The sequence below is a fragment of the Ambystoma mexicanum genome, chromosome 14, assembly GCF_040938575.1.
Source record: "Ambystoma mexicanum isolate Mex_15411 chromosome 14, UKY_AmexF1_1, whole genome shotgun sequence".
Taxonomy (NCBI): domain Eukaryota; kingdom Metazoa; phylum Chordata; class Amphibia; order Caudata; family Ambystomatidae; genus Ambystoma; species Ambystoma mexicanum.
Window position 1 is genome coordinate 282,037,348 of NC_090940.1, and position 16,630 is coordinate 282,053,977.

The 16,630-nt window shown below is 50.9% G+C and overlaps 1 protein-coding gene across 1 annotated transcript in view; it reads right to left on the minus strand.

The window, feature by feature from the left end:
• The window catches only part of POLE2 (DNA polymerase epsilon 2, accessory subunit), a 1,095,907-nt gene that overhangs the window by 84,708 nt on the left and 994,569 nt on the right, over positions 1–16,630 (minus strand). Inside the window, exon 18 of the mRNA XM_069637399.1 lies at positions 15,752–15,819. Coding sequence (XP_069493500.1) covers positions 15,752–15,819 — 68 coding nt within the window. The remainder of the gene's footprint in view (positions 1–15,751; positions 15,820–16,630) is intronic.

The following is a 16,630-nucleotide window of genomic DNA, read 5'->3' on the forward strand; positions in this document are numbered from 1 at the left end:
TTTGAAAGTCTGTGCCCGTCGTGAGGTGAGCCCAGGTGCCCCACCATAGGATCGCCCGACGGAACTCCTCGTCGAGGGGGATCCTGTCCTCGAAGCAGCCCCCCGCCTGAAACCAGCGGGCATCGAGGAACTCCTGTAGCGGACGCATCGGAAGTCTGCAAAGGGGTACAAGGTAGATGCATGAGGACATCATCCCAAGAAGGGACTTGATGGACCTCACCCTGGCCACGTCCGTGGCTAACAGTCGCCGTACCTTGCCCAGGATGGTTTTGGTCCTCTCCTCTGAAGGGGAGGCCAATTGCTCCACTGTATCGAGCTTTGCCCCCAAAAAATAGTGCTACTTGCGACGGAACCAGGCGGGATTTGGGGTAGTTGATGGAGAACCCCAGCTCCGTGAGCAACCGGACGGTCCTCGCCGTATGACCTTGACCGTATTAGCCAGTCGTCCAGGTAGGGGTAGACGTGGATCCCCTGCAGGCGCAGCCGCGCCGCCACTGGTGCCAGGCACTTGGTGAAAACCCTGGGTGCCGACTTTAATCGGAACGGTAGGGCTCTGAATTGGCAGTGGCGTCCTTGAACCACGAACCTGAGGAACTTCCTGTGCCTTTCTAGAATGGGGATGTGGAAGTAAGCATCCTCCAGGTCCAGCAACGATAGGAAGTCGCCTTCCTCCAGCTGTCCCAGTACGTGCTGGAGGGTGACCATCCTGAATTTCTGCGCCTTGATGTATTTGTTTAACCGATGCAGGTCCAGGATGGGGCGCCAACCGCCTGTCTTCTTTCTGACGAGGAAGTACCTTGAGTATACTCCGGAGCCCCGGAGCCTCCTGGGGACGAGCTCGATGGCACCTTTCTTGAGCATCGCCTTTACCTCCAACAGCAGTTGAGGGACGTGATTCTCCTTCCTGGCCACGGGAGGAATGCGAGGGCACTTCTTTAGGAATTCTAGCGAGTGCCCGTTGGACAGGGTGTCCAACACCCAACGATCGGTGGAGATGGCCTCCCACACACCCTGATGAACTTCGTCAGTCGGCCTCCCACTGGGGTGCTTCGGTAGGGGCCCGACCACCCGGCCGGGTCAGTCTTGCTTGGAAGCGGCCTTGTCGCCGGCGGCAGGAACCCCCTTGCTTGCCACGACCTCTGTAGACCTCCTGGGAAGAGGAGCGGGCCGCCTGGCGGTAGGTGGAGGAGGCACCGCTGGATCCTTTGGAGGCACCCTGTCTGCCTCCAGAGCTCCGAAAGGGCTGTCGCTGCTGAAGCACCCCAAGGGCCCGGGCCGTCTCCGAGTCACTCTTGATGGCCTGTAGAGAGACTCTTCCACCGCCTTAACAAAGAGGTTGTTGCCGTCGAACGGCATGTCCAGCACTCTGGTCTGGACGTCCTGGCGAAAGTCTGTCGCCTTGAGCCATCCTCGTTGTCGGAGGCAAACTCTGTTGCCCAGTTGGCGAAATCCGGTATCGGCAATATCCGTTGCCACCGTAATGGCGTGATCTGACGCCACCTCGCCCTCCTGCAGAATTTCTAGGGCCTCCGCCCTTTTGCCATCAGGCAGGAAACCTAGCAGGGGAGCTATCTTGAACCAGAGCTCCCTGTCGTAGCGGGCCACGATCGCTAAGGCATTGGCCGCCTTAATCGTTGTCGCCGCCGAGATGACTCGTCGTCCCATAGAGTCCAACTTCTTACCCTTGCTGTCCGGCGGGGAAGTGGAAGTTGAAGCCGCCGCGCCCGCTGCCTTCTTCTTAGCTGCTGCCGAGACGACCGAGTCCGGCGTGGACTGGGCCCTGAGGCACAAGGGGGCGGCATCGGGGACTCAGTACTTCTTCTCGTACCTGTCCCTCTTGGCGGGTGTCGTGGCCGGGTTCTTGAGGACAGCAAGCCCCTCGTCCCAGATGTCATCGAGTAAAGGCACCGTGAGGACCGTCTTCCTCTTAGCATCTCGTCGTTGGTACAGAAACCCCTCCTTTTTCTGTTCTTCAGGGCAGAGCTGGAAGAGCTCGGATGCCCTGGTTATCATGGCGTGGAAAGAACCAACCTCATCGGCTGGGGACGCCCGTGGTGGGGGCAGGGGGGGTGGATCAAGGCCCTCACCACCTTAGGTGCGTCCTGGGCCTTCACCTTGGGGGGACTGTCAATGCCTTGCTCCCCTCTTCGAGATCGACCGGGTCCGCTCCAGCGGCCTACCCGGGTTCTCGGACTTCCTCTTCCCCGAACCAGAGCGCTGGCTTGTGGTCGAACGTGCCGGGGAAGTAGCGCCCTGCTTGGCAACCGAAGAGCCTGACCTTTCGGCGCTCCCGGAGCCCGCAGACTCGCGGTGCTTGGCCTTCTGTTGGGCCCCCGTTGCCGGGGCACCCTCAAAGGAATTAGAAGCCCGCTCAGCCTTCTTCTTCGCCTTCTCACTTGCTGTGCCCTTCTCCAGCCAGGTGGCGAGGCGGGAACGACGATCTTGTTTGGTCCGTTCCGAAAGGTTCTTGCAGAACGCACAGTCCTTCTCCACGTGCGTCTTGTCCCCATGGAGGCAGTAGAGACATCGCGAATGCTAGTCCTCCTTGAAAACGTTATATAATCCTCATCCAGGGCAGTTCATGAACAGCTTGGATCCGGGCGTCGAGCTCCCTTTGTCCTGGGCCATGTCTGTTGAGGTAGGCCGCAGATCTTCTGGAATCCTCCAAGAAGTGTAAACTCGACGAAAACTTCACCCTTGAGGGGCGTAGAAGAATTCCGAAACGGGTCCCTGTTACCGGAAGTAGAAACGGTGGAGCTTGAGGCTCGATTAAACCGAAAAAATGAGAAATTCTCCCGAAAAAACATGAAAACGCAGTAAAAAAACTCGAGAGCTAAACACGAGGACTCCCAACACTTGAGCGTGCGGTAAAAATCTGAGGATGGCTGCCAGAGGCGGGGCTTAGGGAGAGGGCAGTCATTGGCTGGGGGTAGTATGACCCAGAGATCAGTGATTGGTTACTACTAAGACAGATCAGAAACAAAACTGATACTGATTTTTTCTTTACCGAGGATTCCCAGCCTGACGACGGGGAATATTCATGAGCATGTGAATCCATGCCAGACTCCATGCTGGAGAATTACCTTTCATTCAGTATGCAAACTTGCAAAGCGCGCCTTTCAACTCTACTCTTCTTCTCATGTTGCGCAACTGGTGCTAGGGACTTTTCAGCCCAGTCCTAGAAGTCAGAACATCTGTAGAGTCAGTGGGGGTCATTACAAGATGGGCGGTAAGGGATACCGGGCACCGGTAAGGAGACTGGTGCCGGTAATCCCTTACCACCCAATTCCGAGGTCCCTTAGCGGGAACCGTGAAGGACGTGTGGTCCGACCACACGTCCTTTACGGGTCCCGCTAAGGGACCAGGGCGCTAATAACGGGCCTGCTATTCGCGAGCCCATTATTATCGCCCTCCCCATTGAGCCCTATGGGGGAATCAAATGGGAATGGGGAATTGTTGGTTCAATGGGGATTTACCGGTCCCTCCAGGGTCGGAATGCACTGGTAAATCCCCACTGAACCAGACCGGTGCCGGACCCGGTATTGGAGGCAGCCATGGCGCAAATAGCGCCATGGCTACCTCCAATCTCGGAATGAGGCCCAGTGTCTCAGTCGGTCTCTCTCATACGAACCTTGCCTACAAGTTTCAGGATTCAGTGCTTTATCACTCTGTCCCATCTATCTCTCCTTTACATACTGGGCTTAAAGGTTTCCAGCAACCTTTGACTATGTGGTTTGCATCTCAGTTGGACTACTCCTGTAAGTGTTGCTGGGTATCTTCTGTTAATTGCTGGTATAACTCAAATTCCTCAGCAAGGCTCCAGCAAAATGATTAGGGCAGTTGCTCTCCTACTCTCCAGGCAACTTGAGAAGGGCCTAGTCACCTCCCACTCCAGGTCCTGATTTGCACTCTTATCACCACAGCTCTACTCCTTTTCTGCGCCTCAAGGCTCATGCAAAGTGGGTTCAACCTCTTCAGATAACCCCCGCCCTATCACCTGCCTTGCCAAACCAGCCCCTGGAAGCCTTTCATCTTCATGATCTTCTCAAACCTCATCTCCCTCCACCATCTCTTCCCGATGTTCATCAAACTTGTCCCGAATTCCTCCTACCACTTTCTCCATTATCTTCCCTTGCCACCTTCATCTTCCCCTCTTCACTCCAAACTCCTATCCAAACTCCTGCCAACACTTCCTTCCAGAATCACTGTCTGACTTAGAGCCTGGGCTTATATAGCCCATTAACCCCGTCCCCTGGGCCGGACTGCGTGTGAGGGGCTGAAAATGGATCTGCAAACTAGCGAGTTGCTGGCATTAGCTGTGGTCAACCGGTTCAACTGGGTTGTCCAATTGCCTGGGAGCGCAGACCAAGGCTTTTAATGGCCAGCCCACCATGGCTGGCATTCATGACCCTCACTCTGCTCATGGGGCTGCTTGCTGGCCTCTCCCTGTCACTTGGTCAGGTTTTCTCAAACCCAATTCTGGTAACTTCCCGTCACCTCTGTATTTTTAATGTGTATGGAGAACCAGCTGTGCCTCAGTACCTCCCAGTGATGCCCCATTCTTTGTGACATTTGGTTGTTACAGGGTCTCGTCCTCTGCAGTTTAGGTCACTTCATCACAGTATACAGAAGGTGAAGGCTGGCTCAGAGCAGGGGCAACGGTAGGCAGGGGCAGGAGGGGCTATAGCCCCAGATCTTTTTGTTATAGCCCCGGACAGACGCTCTGGGGCTACAACCAAAAGTCTTGTCCCAAGCTTCACTATGTGGTGGTGCGGTGCAGTGTCTCTACATTGTAGGTGCACCAGGCTGAGCATGTGCTTTTTGCGACCTTGCAAGCTTCGAAATAAAAGTATTCATTGTGACTTGACAGATGTGTTTTTTTCTTCTCATTTTACAATTGCTGAAGCACCCTGCAATGGCCAGTTTCCAGTGCATAGTATTCTCATACATATGGACCCCATAAGATTAAAAACAGAAACAGGAAAAAACCATGAGCAGTGGACAAGAACGTGCTTGAACGCCACCCGCTACTGATGCACCTTGGGGTCGAAGGCAGACAAAAGCAGCTTTTTATTAGCGCTCCCTCTCTCTCGCTCTGTGTTTGCTCCCGTCTCTCATGTGTGTGGAAAAATGCGATTAATCCCAGGCGACCACTGTGGAGTCGCTGGGCTGGGAGGGTACCCGGCAGCCGTCCGGGTTGGCTGTGTCAAGCACTCCAGGATGAGTACACACAGTCTTAGGTTAGTGGGGAGTGGAGGGTGATGCAATTCCCCAGACTTTTGAATGTATCCCCATCAATGAACAGTTTTGGAACCACTGCAGTTGGTTCAAGAAACATAGCCAAGTATATATTGTATATAGTGCAACAAAATGTGTACAGTATCACACGTACGAACCCTGGAATACCCAAGTGTGTACACACTTATGTTGTAAAAAAACAAAAGTGAATTTGTGGACACACATACAATACAGTGCACAGAAGTCGCATGGACGCACATGTACGGTACAATGCACTTTATCGTCGGTTGAGGATGAATGTAGATGTTTTTACGTGTCCCACGAAGATCCACAAATTGTGGAGTATTATATATGTTTGAGATGTAGATGTGTAATATGTATAATGCCGCTTTTCCTGTCCTGTGAAATTGGGAAAGTGCTTAGAATGTATTCAGTCTGATGTGTGCTATATAAGCAGCTTATTAGGTCATAGATGTTTAGCGTAAATTAGAAGTTACTCACTGTAGTGACTAACGTACTCCTAGTCCATAGTCCCCTTCCTCCAAACTGTATGGGCGTTCCTCGCTAGGGACAGGAGACAAAACCTTTTTCATCAGAAAAATCCACTTCCCCTTTAAATTTAGATGCGCGCGTCCCTGCAAGCATGCACTCCCCTCACTCCGGCCACCGGCACCACTTCTCAGTCCCCTTTGAAACATCGACAATATTATCATTTCCTAATGACACTAGTTTTATTAGGGGGTAGGATGGTGGGACGTATGGAGGAAAGGGGACTATGGACTAGGATTACTCCTACGTCCCGTCCCCTTTCCTCCATACTGTATGGCCGATTACAACTGAATGTAGCCCCAGGGTGGAGAGTTGCCCCTCCTAGGAAAACAAGTTCCTGACCAAATGCTGCGTCCGACCTACAGCTGGCATCCAAGCAGTAGTGCTTGCAGAAGGCCGAGGGAGTAGCTGATAGCCTGCCACGGCACGTGCCTCTGGAAAGCAACCGCTGTGGCCTTCGCTCTGAAAGCGTGGGCAAAAGCATATTTGCTGGGATAGGCTTGTGCTGCCCCTTGTAGGCCTCCTTGATGGTCGTAACCATCCACCTTACCAGGGAGGCCTTGGACGCCTAATAGCCGGGCTTTAACCCACCGAATGTGACAAAGAGAGCATCTGATTTGTGGAAGTTCTTGGTGCTGTCCAGATAGAATTTTAGGGCATGCCTAAGATCTAGACAGTGCAGAACCCTCAGAGCATCGCCCTTAGTGTTACCTACGTTCTTCACAGACCCGATGATCTCATTCAGGTGAAAAGAGGAGACAACCTTATGTAAGAATGCGGGGTGAGTTCCAAGCACCACCTTATCCTTATGACAAGTAGAATAGGGCTCAGAGCCACCAGTGCCTAGATTTGCCTGACCCTGCATGCAAATGTAAGGCCCACCAGTAGAGCCGTCTTAATGGTGACTAGCCTGAGGTCTGCTGACGCCATAGGTTCAAATGGCTTATGCGCCAGAGCGCCCAAAACCACAATGTGGTCCCACATGGGGTGTGGTTTGTTGATAGACGGGCAGAGCCTGGTGAGGCCCGCCAGGTGCCTTTTAACCATCGGATTAGAGAATGAAAATACCTCCTCAAACGATTTCCGGTAGGCTCTTATTGCCACCAGATATGTGCGACATGTGTCCACCTGCACCCCTGAGTGTGCAAAATGTGCTGAGAAAGATAGGATGTCGTCCAACGTGCAGGTCAATGGATCGACGACCTTTACTTCAGCCCAGTGACACAACTTAGTCCACTTGCTTTTGTACTGGCTCCTGGTCGCATTGCTCTTAGCGCCCTGGGTAACGTCTAGGTTAGCCTGTGCCAGATGTAGATGCCTTAGTGTGACCTGTTCAGCTAACTTCTGGGGGGCGGGGTGAATGATCGTGCCTCCCTGCTGTGAGAGTAGGTGATCTGGGACCAGCGGAAGGTGCACCGGGGGCTGCTCCGACAGGATGAATAGTTCAGAGAACCATGGTCTCACAGGCCACCACAGAGCTATCAGGAAGATACGGAGGTGCCGGGCCTCCCTGTTCTTGCAAATTACCCTGTGGACCAGGGGAATGGGAGAGAAGGCATACGTGTTCATGTTGTTCCACTGAATCTGCATCGCGTCAGCCAGAGAGCCCCAGCCCTGTCCCTGCCAGGAAGCGAACTGGGGGCACCTCCTGTTGGAGTACGTGGCAAAGAGATCCACCTGAGGATGACCCCATATGTTGAAGATCCCCTGGAGGACCTGTTTGTTCAACTGCCACTCATAGTTGTCTGCACCCAGCCTGCTGAGCCTGTCCGTCTCCAGGTTGGACTCCCCCGGGAGGTGGATTGCTGTCAAGTGCATGCTGTATTCCAGCACCCGCTCCCAAATGTTGACTGCTAGGGTTGCATAGGGGAGGATACCTGGTGCCACCCTGCTTCTTGATGTAATACATGCTGGTGGAGAAGTCCGTTTAAATGAGGATTGTCTTGCCGCTGATCATGGGAAGGAAGGCTTTGAGAGCGAGCCAGATGGCTCGCAACTCGAGCCAGTTGATGTGGGCCTCCTGCTCCTGATGAGACCAGACTCCATGGACGCTGTGGCTGTCCAGGGTGGCACCCCAGCCCTCCAGGGACGAGTCCGCGGTGATGATAGCATGCAGTGCTGGTTGGCGGAAGGGCCTGCCTATCCTCAAGTTGTAGTCCGTGCTCCACCAGACTAGGTCCTGGTGGAGATGAGGTGGAATGCTGACCAGCTCCGCCTGGGAACCCTTCTCCTGACTCCAGAAGGCTGCGAAGTGTAGCTATAATCACCTCATTTTGAGCCTTGTGTACGACACTGCCAGGAGACATGCCACCATGATACCCAAGAGGTGTTGGTACCACCATGCCGAGGTCACTGCTCTGTTGAGGAAATGCCCCGTGGCCTTCTTGATGGCTGTAATCTTGTCCTCTGAGGGGAAAACTCTCTGGGAGCTCGTATCCCAGATGAGGCCCAGGTACGTTAGATTCTGCGCAGGCTGCAGCTGTGACTTCTTGAGATTTATGGAAAATTCCAACTCGTGTAGAGTATTCATGAGGGCCAAGGAGGTGTGGTGGACTGCCTCCGGAGACCTTGCTCTGACGAGCCAGTCGTCTAGGTATGGGTAGACGTGGTGACCTTGGGCCCTAAGGAGGGCTGCCACTGCGTTCATATGTCTTGTAAAGACCCAGGGAGCCGAATTGAGGCCAAAGGGTAGAACCTTGTATTGGAAATGGAAACCCATGATCCGGATCCTCATGAAGGACTGGTGGGGTTGCCAGATCGGGACGTGTAAGTACCCATCCTTCCGATCCAGGGAGCACATCCAGGCTCCCAAGCACAATGTCTCTCCAATAAGCGCTGGGGTAACCATCTTGAACTTTTTAAGAGAAAGGGAAAGGTTCAGGGTGGAAAGGTCCAACATCTCTCATGGAAAGGTCAAACAACTCTCAGGCCCACCTGGTTCTCCTTGTGTATGGCGAAAATCCGTGAATAGAAATCTATACCGCGCTGGGACTTCCACTGCCTGGCTCTCTACGAGCGAGCGATTTTCCGCCAACAGAGTTGCTGTCCCAATCTGTGGGAGTGGAGGGGAGGAGAGAGGAAAAGGAGGTAGCCGTAGGCGGAAGTCAGTGGACACTACTGGCAGGATCCAGGGGACTGCAAACCTTGCAGGCCAGCATTGAGAGTGAAGGGCAAGCCTGCCCCCCACCACAGACTTGTGGATCCGGATGAGCATGTTATCTCTTTTTTCCTTCTGAGGCTAGGGTTGAGAAGGGGAACTGACCCTTATGGGAACGCTGGTGCGTCTGGCTGTAGGCCTTAGGGGTGGACTTTGTGAGGATAGATAAGGATTTGGCTGTCTGGGAACTGTTTTTCTTCTTATCAAGTTCCTCATCGGTGGTGGAATGGAAAAGATCACCCTCGAATGGAAGGTCCAATATGTGCTCCTGGACGTCCGGGTTCAACTTGGTAGCCCATAGCCAGGCTGTTCTTCTCATGTCCGTAGCGAAGCAGATGGCACGACCTGATGTGTCTATGCGAGCCACCGTGGACTCCATTATGTGCTGCGCTACAATTTTGGCTTCCGCCAGCCCCACCTTGATGCGCGCTTGACACTGTACCGGAAGGAAGTCAACTATTTCCCACCAAAGTCTCTGATTGACTGCAGCGAGCATAGCATCCACCCGACGAAGATGCAGCGAAGCATTGGAATAAATCTTCTTTCCATATGCTTCCATGATTCTTTTCCTCCTTACCCAGGAGTGCTGAGGCTGAGGTAGCCAAGGATGATTGTGGCATGGAGTAAATTGAGGCCGCAGCAATCACTGAGGGTTGTGGTTGAGGATGTGCCGACAGCAAGAGTGGATCCCCCTCCATCTGCCTGTACTTGGGGTCGAGGCGCCTGTTGGTAGGCTGCAGTGAATGAGGTTTTAGCCATTCTTTTTTGGCCAGAGACACATCATCCTTTTGCATTGGAATCCCCACTCTATCCGTGGGTCTAGAGTGAGGACCTCCGCCAAGACCCCTGCCTCCGTTTGTTCAACCTTGGGCTGTGGAAGCTCCAAGCATTCGGCTAGACCTGCGACCCATTCATGAAATGCCTTGGCCGATGAAGGTGTGTCGGGGTCCTCCTCCTCATTGGGTGTCTACCAATGTGTCCTGTTGGTCAGGTGCAGCCGGAGGAATGCTGGGCGCCGAGGGCTGTGGCGTACTAACAGGAGCCGGTGTGGCTGATAGGGAACTGCCGGGACTACTGGAGGTGCGGGGGCCATTGTAGCGGGAACTGGTGTGGGTAGCTGGGGCTGTATAGGAGCCAGAGGTGCTGAAACCAACGGCAGAGTAGCAGTGGGTGCTAGCGGCAAGACCGGTGGGAGCAAGTCCCTGATCACATCCTTGAAGTGACGCCCGCCTGTGGAGACCTCATAAGCGTCATGAAGATTTCATAAAACCTGTCTTGGCAGGTTGGTGGAGCGCTTGGTGGCGCAGGCATGGACGGAGGGCCCTGGGGGTGCCGAGACCTGGGCACACACTGCCTTGCCTAATGTGGTGTTTACCTGCCCTGTGACGCTGACTGGTATGCTGTAGGCCACGTGCCCGGAGAAGACCAGTCCCACCTGGAAACTAGTTTCCCTACCTGTTCCCCGAAAGAAGATGGTGTTGGACGAGCCGCCATTTTGTCTGGCCCGGCGGCCATTTTGTTAGGCTGCATGCCACGTGTGGGGCCCTGCCTCTTCCTGGACTCTTGGCGGTGAAGGTTGAGGCCTACCGTGCACCTCAAAGCGTGGCCTAGTAGGCGGAGTGCCATGGGCTGTGTCGCTGGTAGTGCTGGGTACAGCCGCCCCCTCAGACATCTGTCCGGTACTAGAGTAGCCCCTCTGGCAGAAACCCAGTAAAAGAACCTCGCGGACCCTCAGCGACGTCACCGGTAGCGGTAGCTGAAGCAGCCGCGGGACCTGCGCTGGTGCTAGGAACTGAAAGGTCTCTCCTGCTTGTGCTATTCCTGGGGAAAGAGTCACCCTTGAAAACAGTACCCCTAACTTGGACTTGTGCCCGACGAATTCCTTCAAGTCCTCTGGAGCCGACCTTCCGAAGAGCTCCCTCTACCGAGCTAGCCTGTTCATCAGAGCATGAGGCGTGTGCACGTCGCACAGCCCTCCCAGCCGTGGTCGGGGCCAAGGCAGCAGAGGCAGAGCGTGGGGGGAGGTGGATGTAGGGAAGAGCCTCTCACAGGCTGGACACCTGCTGAAGCCTGTTGACATCGAAATGTAGCGGGGAGGAGCGTAGCGCCAGAGGTATCTGAATAAAGACAAGAAAAAAGAAGACAAAAGTACTTCTCCGGGGAAGAGCGCATGGAATTACTAGGCCAGAGGCCTAACCAGGAGCGCTGGTGAAAGCGGTCCGTCCCGTCGACATGGAAAAGAGGACTTGGGAGTGGCGCTGGTGGGCGGAGTCAAGGGAGCGCATGCTCCCAGGGCAGCACCCCCATATCATTTCAATTTAAAGGGGAAGTTGATTTTTCTGGTGAAAAAGGTTCCTTCTCCTGTCCCTAGTGAGGGACGCCCATACAGTATGGCGGAAAGGGGACGGGATGTAGGAGTATGTGTATATTTACAACTATGTGCATGCCCTCTGAATATAAATATGTACATACTCAATAAACAGCACATGCTGCTCAATGCAATAGGTATAAATGCACAGATAGTGTGAAGCTCAATGTCGTGTGTGCATAACATGCAGTGTAATTTGAATTAAATGATGGGTAAATGCATGACTGTGCGGGAAGGTGTACAGACTTTTTTATTGTGTCCTGAGAATGTACATGTATGTACATATTATATCCTGTATAATGTATAAACTCTTTGGTATATCTGCCCAAATTTGTCTGTGTAGTCTGTTGTGTATCCACTGGGCCCAATAAATGTGCAGGTGCACATATAGTACACCATCTAATCAGCATTTCATACTGAGCAGCGCCACCTATTGTCTGTATATATAGTGCCAATATTAGGCGCCGAGTATCCTGTTACCAGTGACTATTTGCATGTGTAGGTATAGCAAGCAGCATAATATGTATTATTTGTGTGTATGTTTATTTTATGTGCAATGCATCCGATGTTCACAACTGATAAACGTGCGTCAGAATCGAGTGCACATAATATGCTATGTGATGCACATGATACGAGTACACGTCCTGCGAGTGCAGATTTGTACGTTCGCATTAACCTCTATGATTACAACAATTCGATCTCGATGAACATGGCATGAAGCACTAGACTAAAATTAATGATATTCAGTGTGTGTTTCAAGCATGCGAGCGGTATCTGTGCGTTTACATAAAGGATATGAACTAGATGTGGCACAGCGTGCATCATTTATGTGAGTGAAATGTGTGCATCAAGGATGTGAATAAAGTGGAATTTGAGTGTATGTAACAAAGGAGTTGGCTGAGTGTTTGGATAAGGGATCTGCACAGTGTGCTCTCATCATGGATGGATACTGAGTATGGATAGCAAAGGTGTGAGCAGTGCGTGAGCATCATGGATGGGATCTAAGTGTGAGCAAAATATATGATTTGTGTGTGTGCCTATTGTAGATAGCATAAGTGTGAGCAGAGTGTGTACATCGTGGATGGGAGCTGGGCGTGGGAAGAGTGTGCATTATGGATTAGAAGCGGAGCGTGGCTAGCATAGGTGTGAGCAGGGTGTGTGCATCAGGAAGGGAAGCGGAGCCTAGATAACAGTTGTGAGCATCATGGATGAGCGTGGAAAGCATAGGCGTGAGCAGAGTGTGTGGATCATGGATGTAAGCTGAGCGCGGGAAACAGGTGTGAGCAGATTGCATTTATCATGCATTGAGTTGAGCATAGGTGTGAGAAGAGTGTGCACATCGTGGATGGAATCTGAGTGTGGATAGCATAGGTGTTAGCAGAGTGTGTGCATCATGGAGAGCGCGCCTCATAGATTGGAGTGGACTGTGGGAACCATAGGTGTGAATAGGGTGTGTGCATTGTGGATGGAAGCTGAGCGTGGATAAGATAGGTGTTAGCAGAGTGTGTGTATCATGGAGGGAAGCTGAGTTTGGAAAACAGGTGCGAGCAGAGCACGTTCCTTATGGATTGGAGCTGAGCATGGGAAGCATGGATGTGAGCAGAGTGTGTGCATCATGAAGGGAAGCTGATCATAGGTGTGAGCAAAGTGCATCATCAAGGAGGGAAGCTCAGGTGTGAACAGTGTACGCTCATTGTGGATGGAAGCTGAGCATGGCTAGCATTGGTGTGAGCAGTGTGTGCATTATGGATCGGAGCTCAGTGTGGGAAGCATAGGCGTGAGCAGATTTTGTGCATCATGGATGGAAGCGGAGCATGGGAACCAGGTGCGAGCAGAGTGCGTGCATCATGCATTAGAGTTGAGCATGGGAAGCATGGGTGTGAGAAGAGTGTGCATATCGTGGATGGAATCTGAGCATGGATAGCATAGGTGTGAGCAGTGTGTGTGCATCATGGATGGGAGCTGGATGTGGGTAGCAAGAATGTAAGCCGAATGCTTCACTTATGTGCATACCCAGAGTGTGTGCTTCCAGGGTGAGAACATAGTTTAAGCTTTATGGGTGTGAGAATATTAATAATAATATTGTGTGTAATAAGAGTGGAAGCACAGTGTGTTGCATCATGGCTTAGAGCTTGTGTGCTGCATCAAGGACGATAGTTGACTGTGTGAAATAAAGGCTGGAGAATGAACTGTTTTCTTCAGAGTGAGTTGTGCACGCGCATCTCAGCTGTGGGCAGATTGTGTGCATCAAGGTTGTGTGCTGGATGTGTGCATCACGAGTCGGAGCCAAGTGCTTGCCTCATGCAATGCCTTGTTTCCACACCAATGAGAAGAGATCAATTCGAGTGAAGTACGCTTCACACTCTGAATCTAAAGAGCACTGGATGCAACCTTGTTGCTCAACACTATGCTGCCTCGCACACCGCTTCTTTTCACCCCCCTCCAATTTCACTTCCAACCTCCATCTCCTTTCCCATCCACACTATTCCCACCCCCCCTTTCCTATAGCGCTTCAAAATACCCTGATGGCCGAACTAACCCCCGCAGAAGAACTCAACGCCACTAGGGGAATTGCATCATCCTCCACTCCCCACTAACCCGAGGCTGAACAACTTCTCCCCCCAGCCCCTTGTTGCTTCTAGATCCTGTGCTGCCAAATTCCAGCTCGCCTCCCCTGTTGTTAGTTCCCTGCACCCTTGTATCCGTTTCCCTTACTGTGTTCTTCCCCCTAAGTTTGTAAACGGATCATTTGTTTCCCCAAGCTAGGTCTGCACTCAATAAATACAACTAATAATAATAATAACAAAAGAATACTCACATATTTAGCATTTCAACCAATGGTAGCCTAGAAGATCAGCTCAGCCATTTAGACTTTTTGTCCTCTAAGGATGACGATCACTTTGAATTTTTGAAACATGCAATTTGCATTTCTTTGTTTAAAAAGCTATGTTGGAATTGGAAATGCTTTTCATTTGTTAGTTATGTTATATTGGGTATTTATAGCTTGCCTGCTTGCTGCTGCTTATTAGCAGTACAGTATTTGGTTGCCCTTTAGATCACTAAGAAACATATGTAGTATTTTTCTGGTTATTTTGGAAAAATCGTGCTAAAATAGGTGTGATTTTTGACAGGGTTTTAAAAAAAAAAATAATGCTCACAGGGAGAGAACCACCAGTACCCCCCCCTGGTCAAGTTCAGACACACCACTTTTTAAGCCCACTTGCTACCCCTTGTCAGTTTGTCAAGGTCAACAGCCAGCAGCAAGTGACTGTACGGCAAATGTGGCAATGGCAAACAGCTCCCAAGCTACTAGTTAAATACAATTTCTCGATCCACAGCAAGTCTTCGGCTGTCCTGTCCAAAGGCTTTTCTTTGTTTTATATAACCTCAAGGTATTTACCTGGCACTATTGGAGGAATGTTCACACTTTGAAGTGGCAGTACAGCTACATGTTAGCATTACTGCCAAATGAGTAGGAGTAGTATATTATGCAATATTAAGGCTTGAAAGTGCGACACTGTGCGTGTGTTTCATATGATATAGTTATGTGATGTTTAAACTTGCCATGGGCCCTAGCCCCAGATCGTTTACAAACCTAGCAACGTCCCTGGCTCAGAGACTGCCAATCCTGTGCAAGAGTACAGAGGCTGTTGCAAACAGAGTTCTTTATCTCATGTCACATATAAAGAAAGAAAATCTATTAAAAACCCTGGTATATGTGTCTATTTGACATCACACATAGCAGGATAAGTGTAATGCTCGGAACTGCCACAAAGTCCCAACCTACCTATCAAGAAGCAAAAGAAGTATCCAATCGGACAAAGTTGTTTTGTGCCAGAACCATCCCTGTGTTACATTTTGAAAATGATCTCGCCATGCATTCACCCCTACCAGAGGGTGCTGTAAGGCAGCAAGGTAGGACTTGCATAGAAAATAGGACTGAGATTACCCCATGGGGAAATCCCTAGTAAACACTGAAAAACAGATTGAACCATCCCTGTGTTACATTTTGAAAATGATCTCGCCATGCATTCACCCCTACCAGAGGGTGCTGTAAGGCAGCAAGGTAGGACTTGCATAGAAAATGGGACTGAGATTACCCCATGGGGAAATCCCTAGTAAACACTGAAAAACAGATTGCTTTTCGGTAGGGATGCTATACACCAGTTGGCACACAATACGGGATAGCTACCAAATATTTAGATGTGAGAATTGGGATAACTGATGAAGACTATGGAAGAAACGTTAAGGTTCGTACTCTTTCACTTAACCACCAGTCTTATACCACAATGAAATGCAAGATCCTAAAGAAATGCATCACCCATAGACATCTGATCACAACCCAAGGAGGATAAAAGCAAGGATGTTCGTAAATGAAAAGGCGGAAATCATTTGGTAGTACCATCCACAAGTTAAGACTTTTAAATATGCTTATGTACCTGTCCTCAACAGTTTTGTTGGATGGATAGAAGACTTTGAATGAAAATCCACTTCTTGGAAAGGAACCCTGCAATACAGACAAAACCTTCAATAATTAACATTTGAAAATTGTATTCAGCCTCCAACAGAAACATCTGGTTAATTTTCAAACAAAGCAAACCTAGTAAGCAACTATTTATGCTGTATCTGACCGAGTGATTAACAGACAACTAGAGACCAAGTAAGAGTTCACAAAATCATGTATTTTTGTCACACCTAATAGGGGTACAGTTAGGGAAGATCAGCCTCTTTAGGTCTCAGGTCCTTAGTCCTTCCCTCTTTACTAGGACCCATCACCCTCAGTAGCAAACAATCACTCACAGTGTTTGGGATTTGTGACCTGCACTTCTTTGTTTGTTTGGTTTTTGAGCTTTCTTGGCAGCTTTTGGTCTTTTCACAATGTTCTCTTGGAATCTCTAAGTCTTGAAGGTTAGTCCTGGCACACACCACCCCTGGTTTCATTTTGTCAGCGGTCGTCCCTAGGGATTCAAGCACCCCCAGCCCTTCTTGTGGTTTGGGACGTGCTTTAGCTCCCCGAGCCTCTCCAACACCCTGCCAGGAATGTTGGTAGGATCTGCCTCCACTCAGTCTCCTCTATTGGGGCAGTTATCCTTTCTTACCTTGGTTGTCTCCTTTCCCATGGCCTTAACACTTCTCTTCTGTTTTCCTCCCATGCACCTGTATGCCTCCTTGCCGATTTGCCACACTCTAATTTGCCCCTTTGCAGCTCTCCTACCCTCTTCCTCTGCCTCTATTCTTCCCTCCTTTGCTCCCTCTGTTCTATCAATTATTTCCACCTCTCCAATCCCTCTACTCCTTACTTTATCCACCGCTTTATG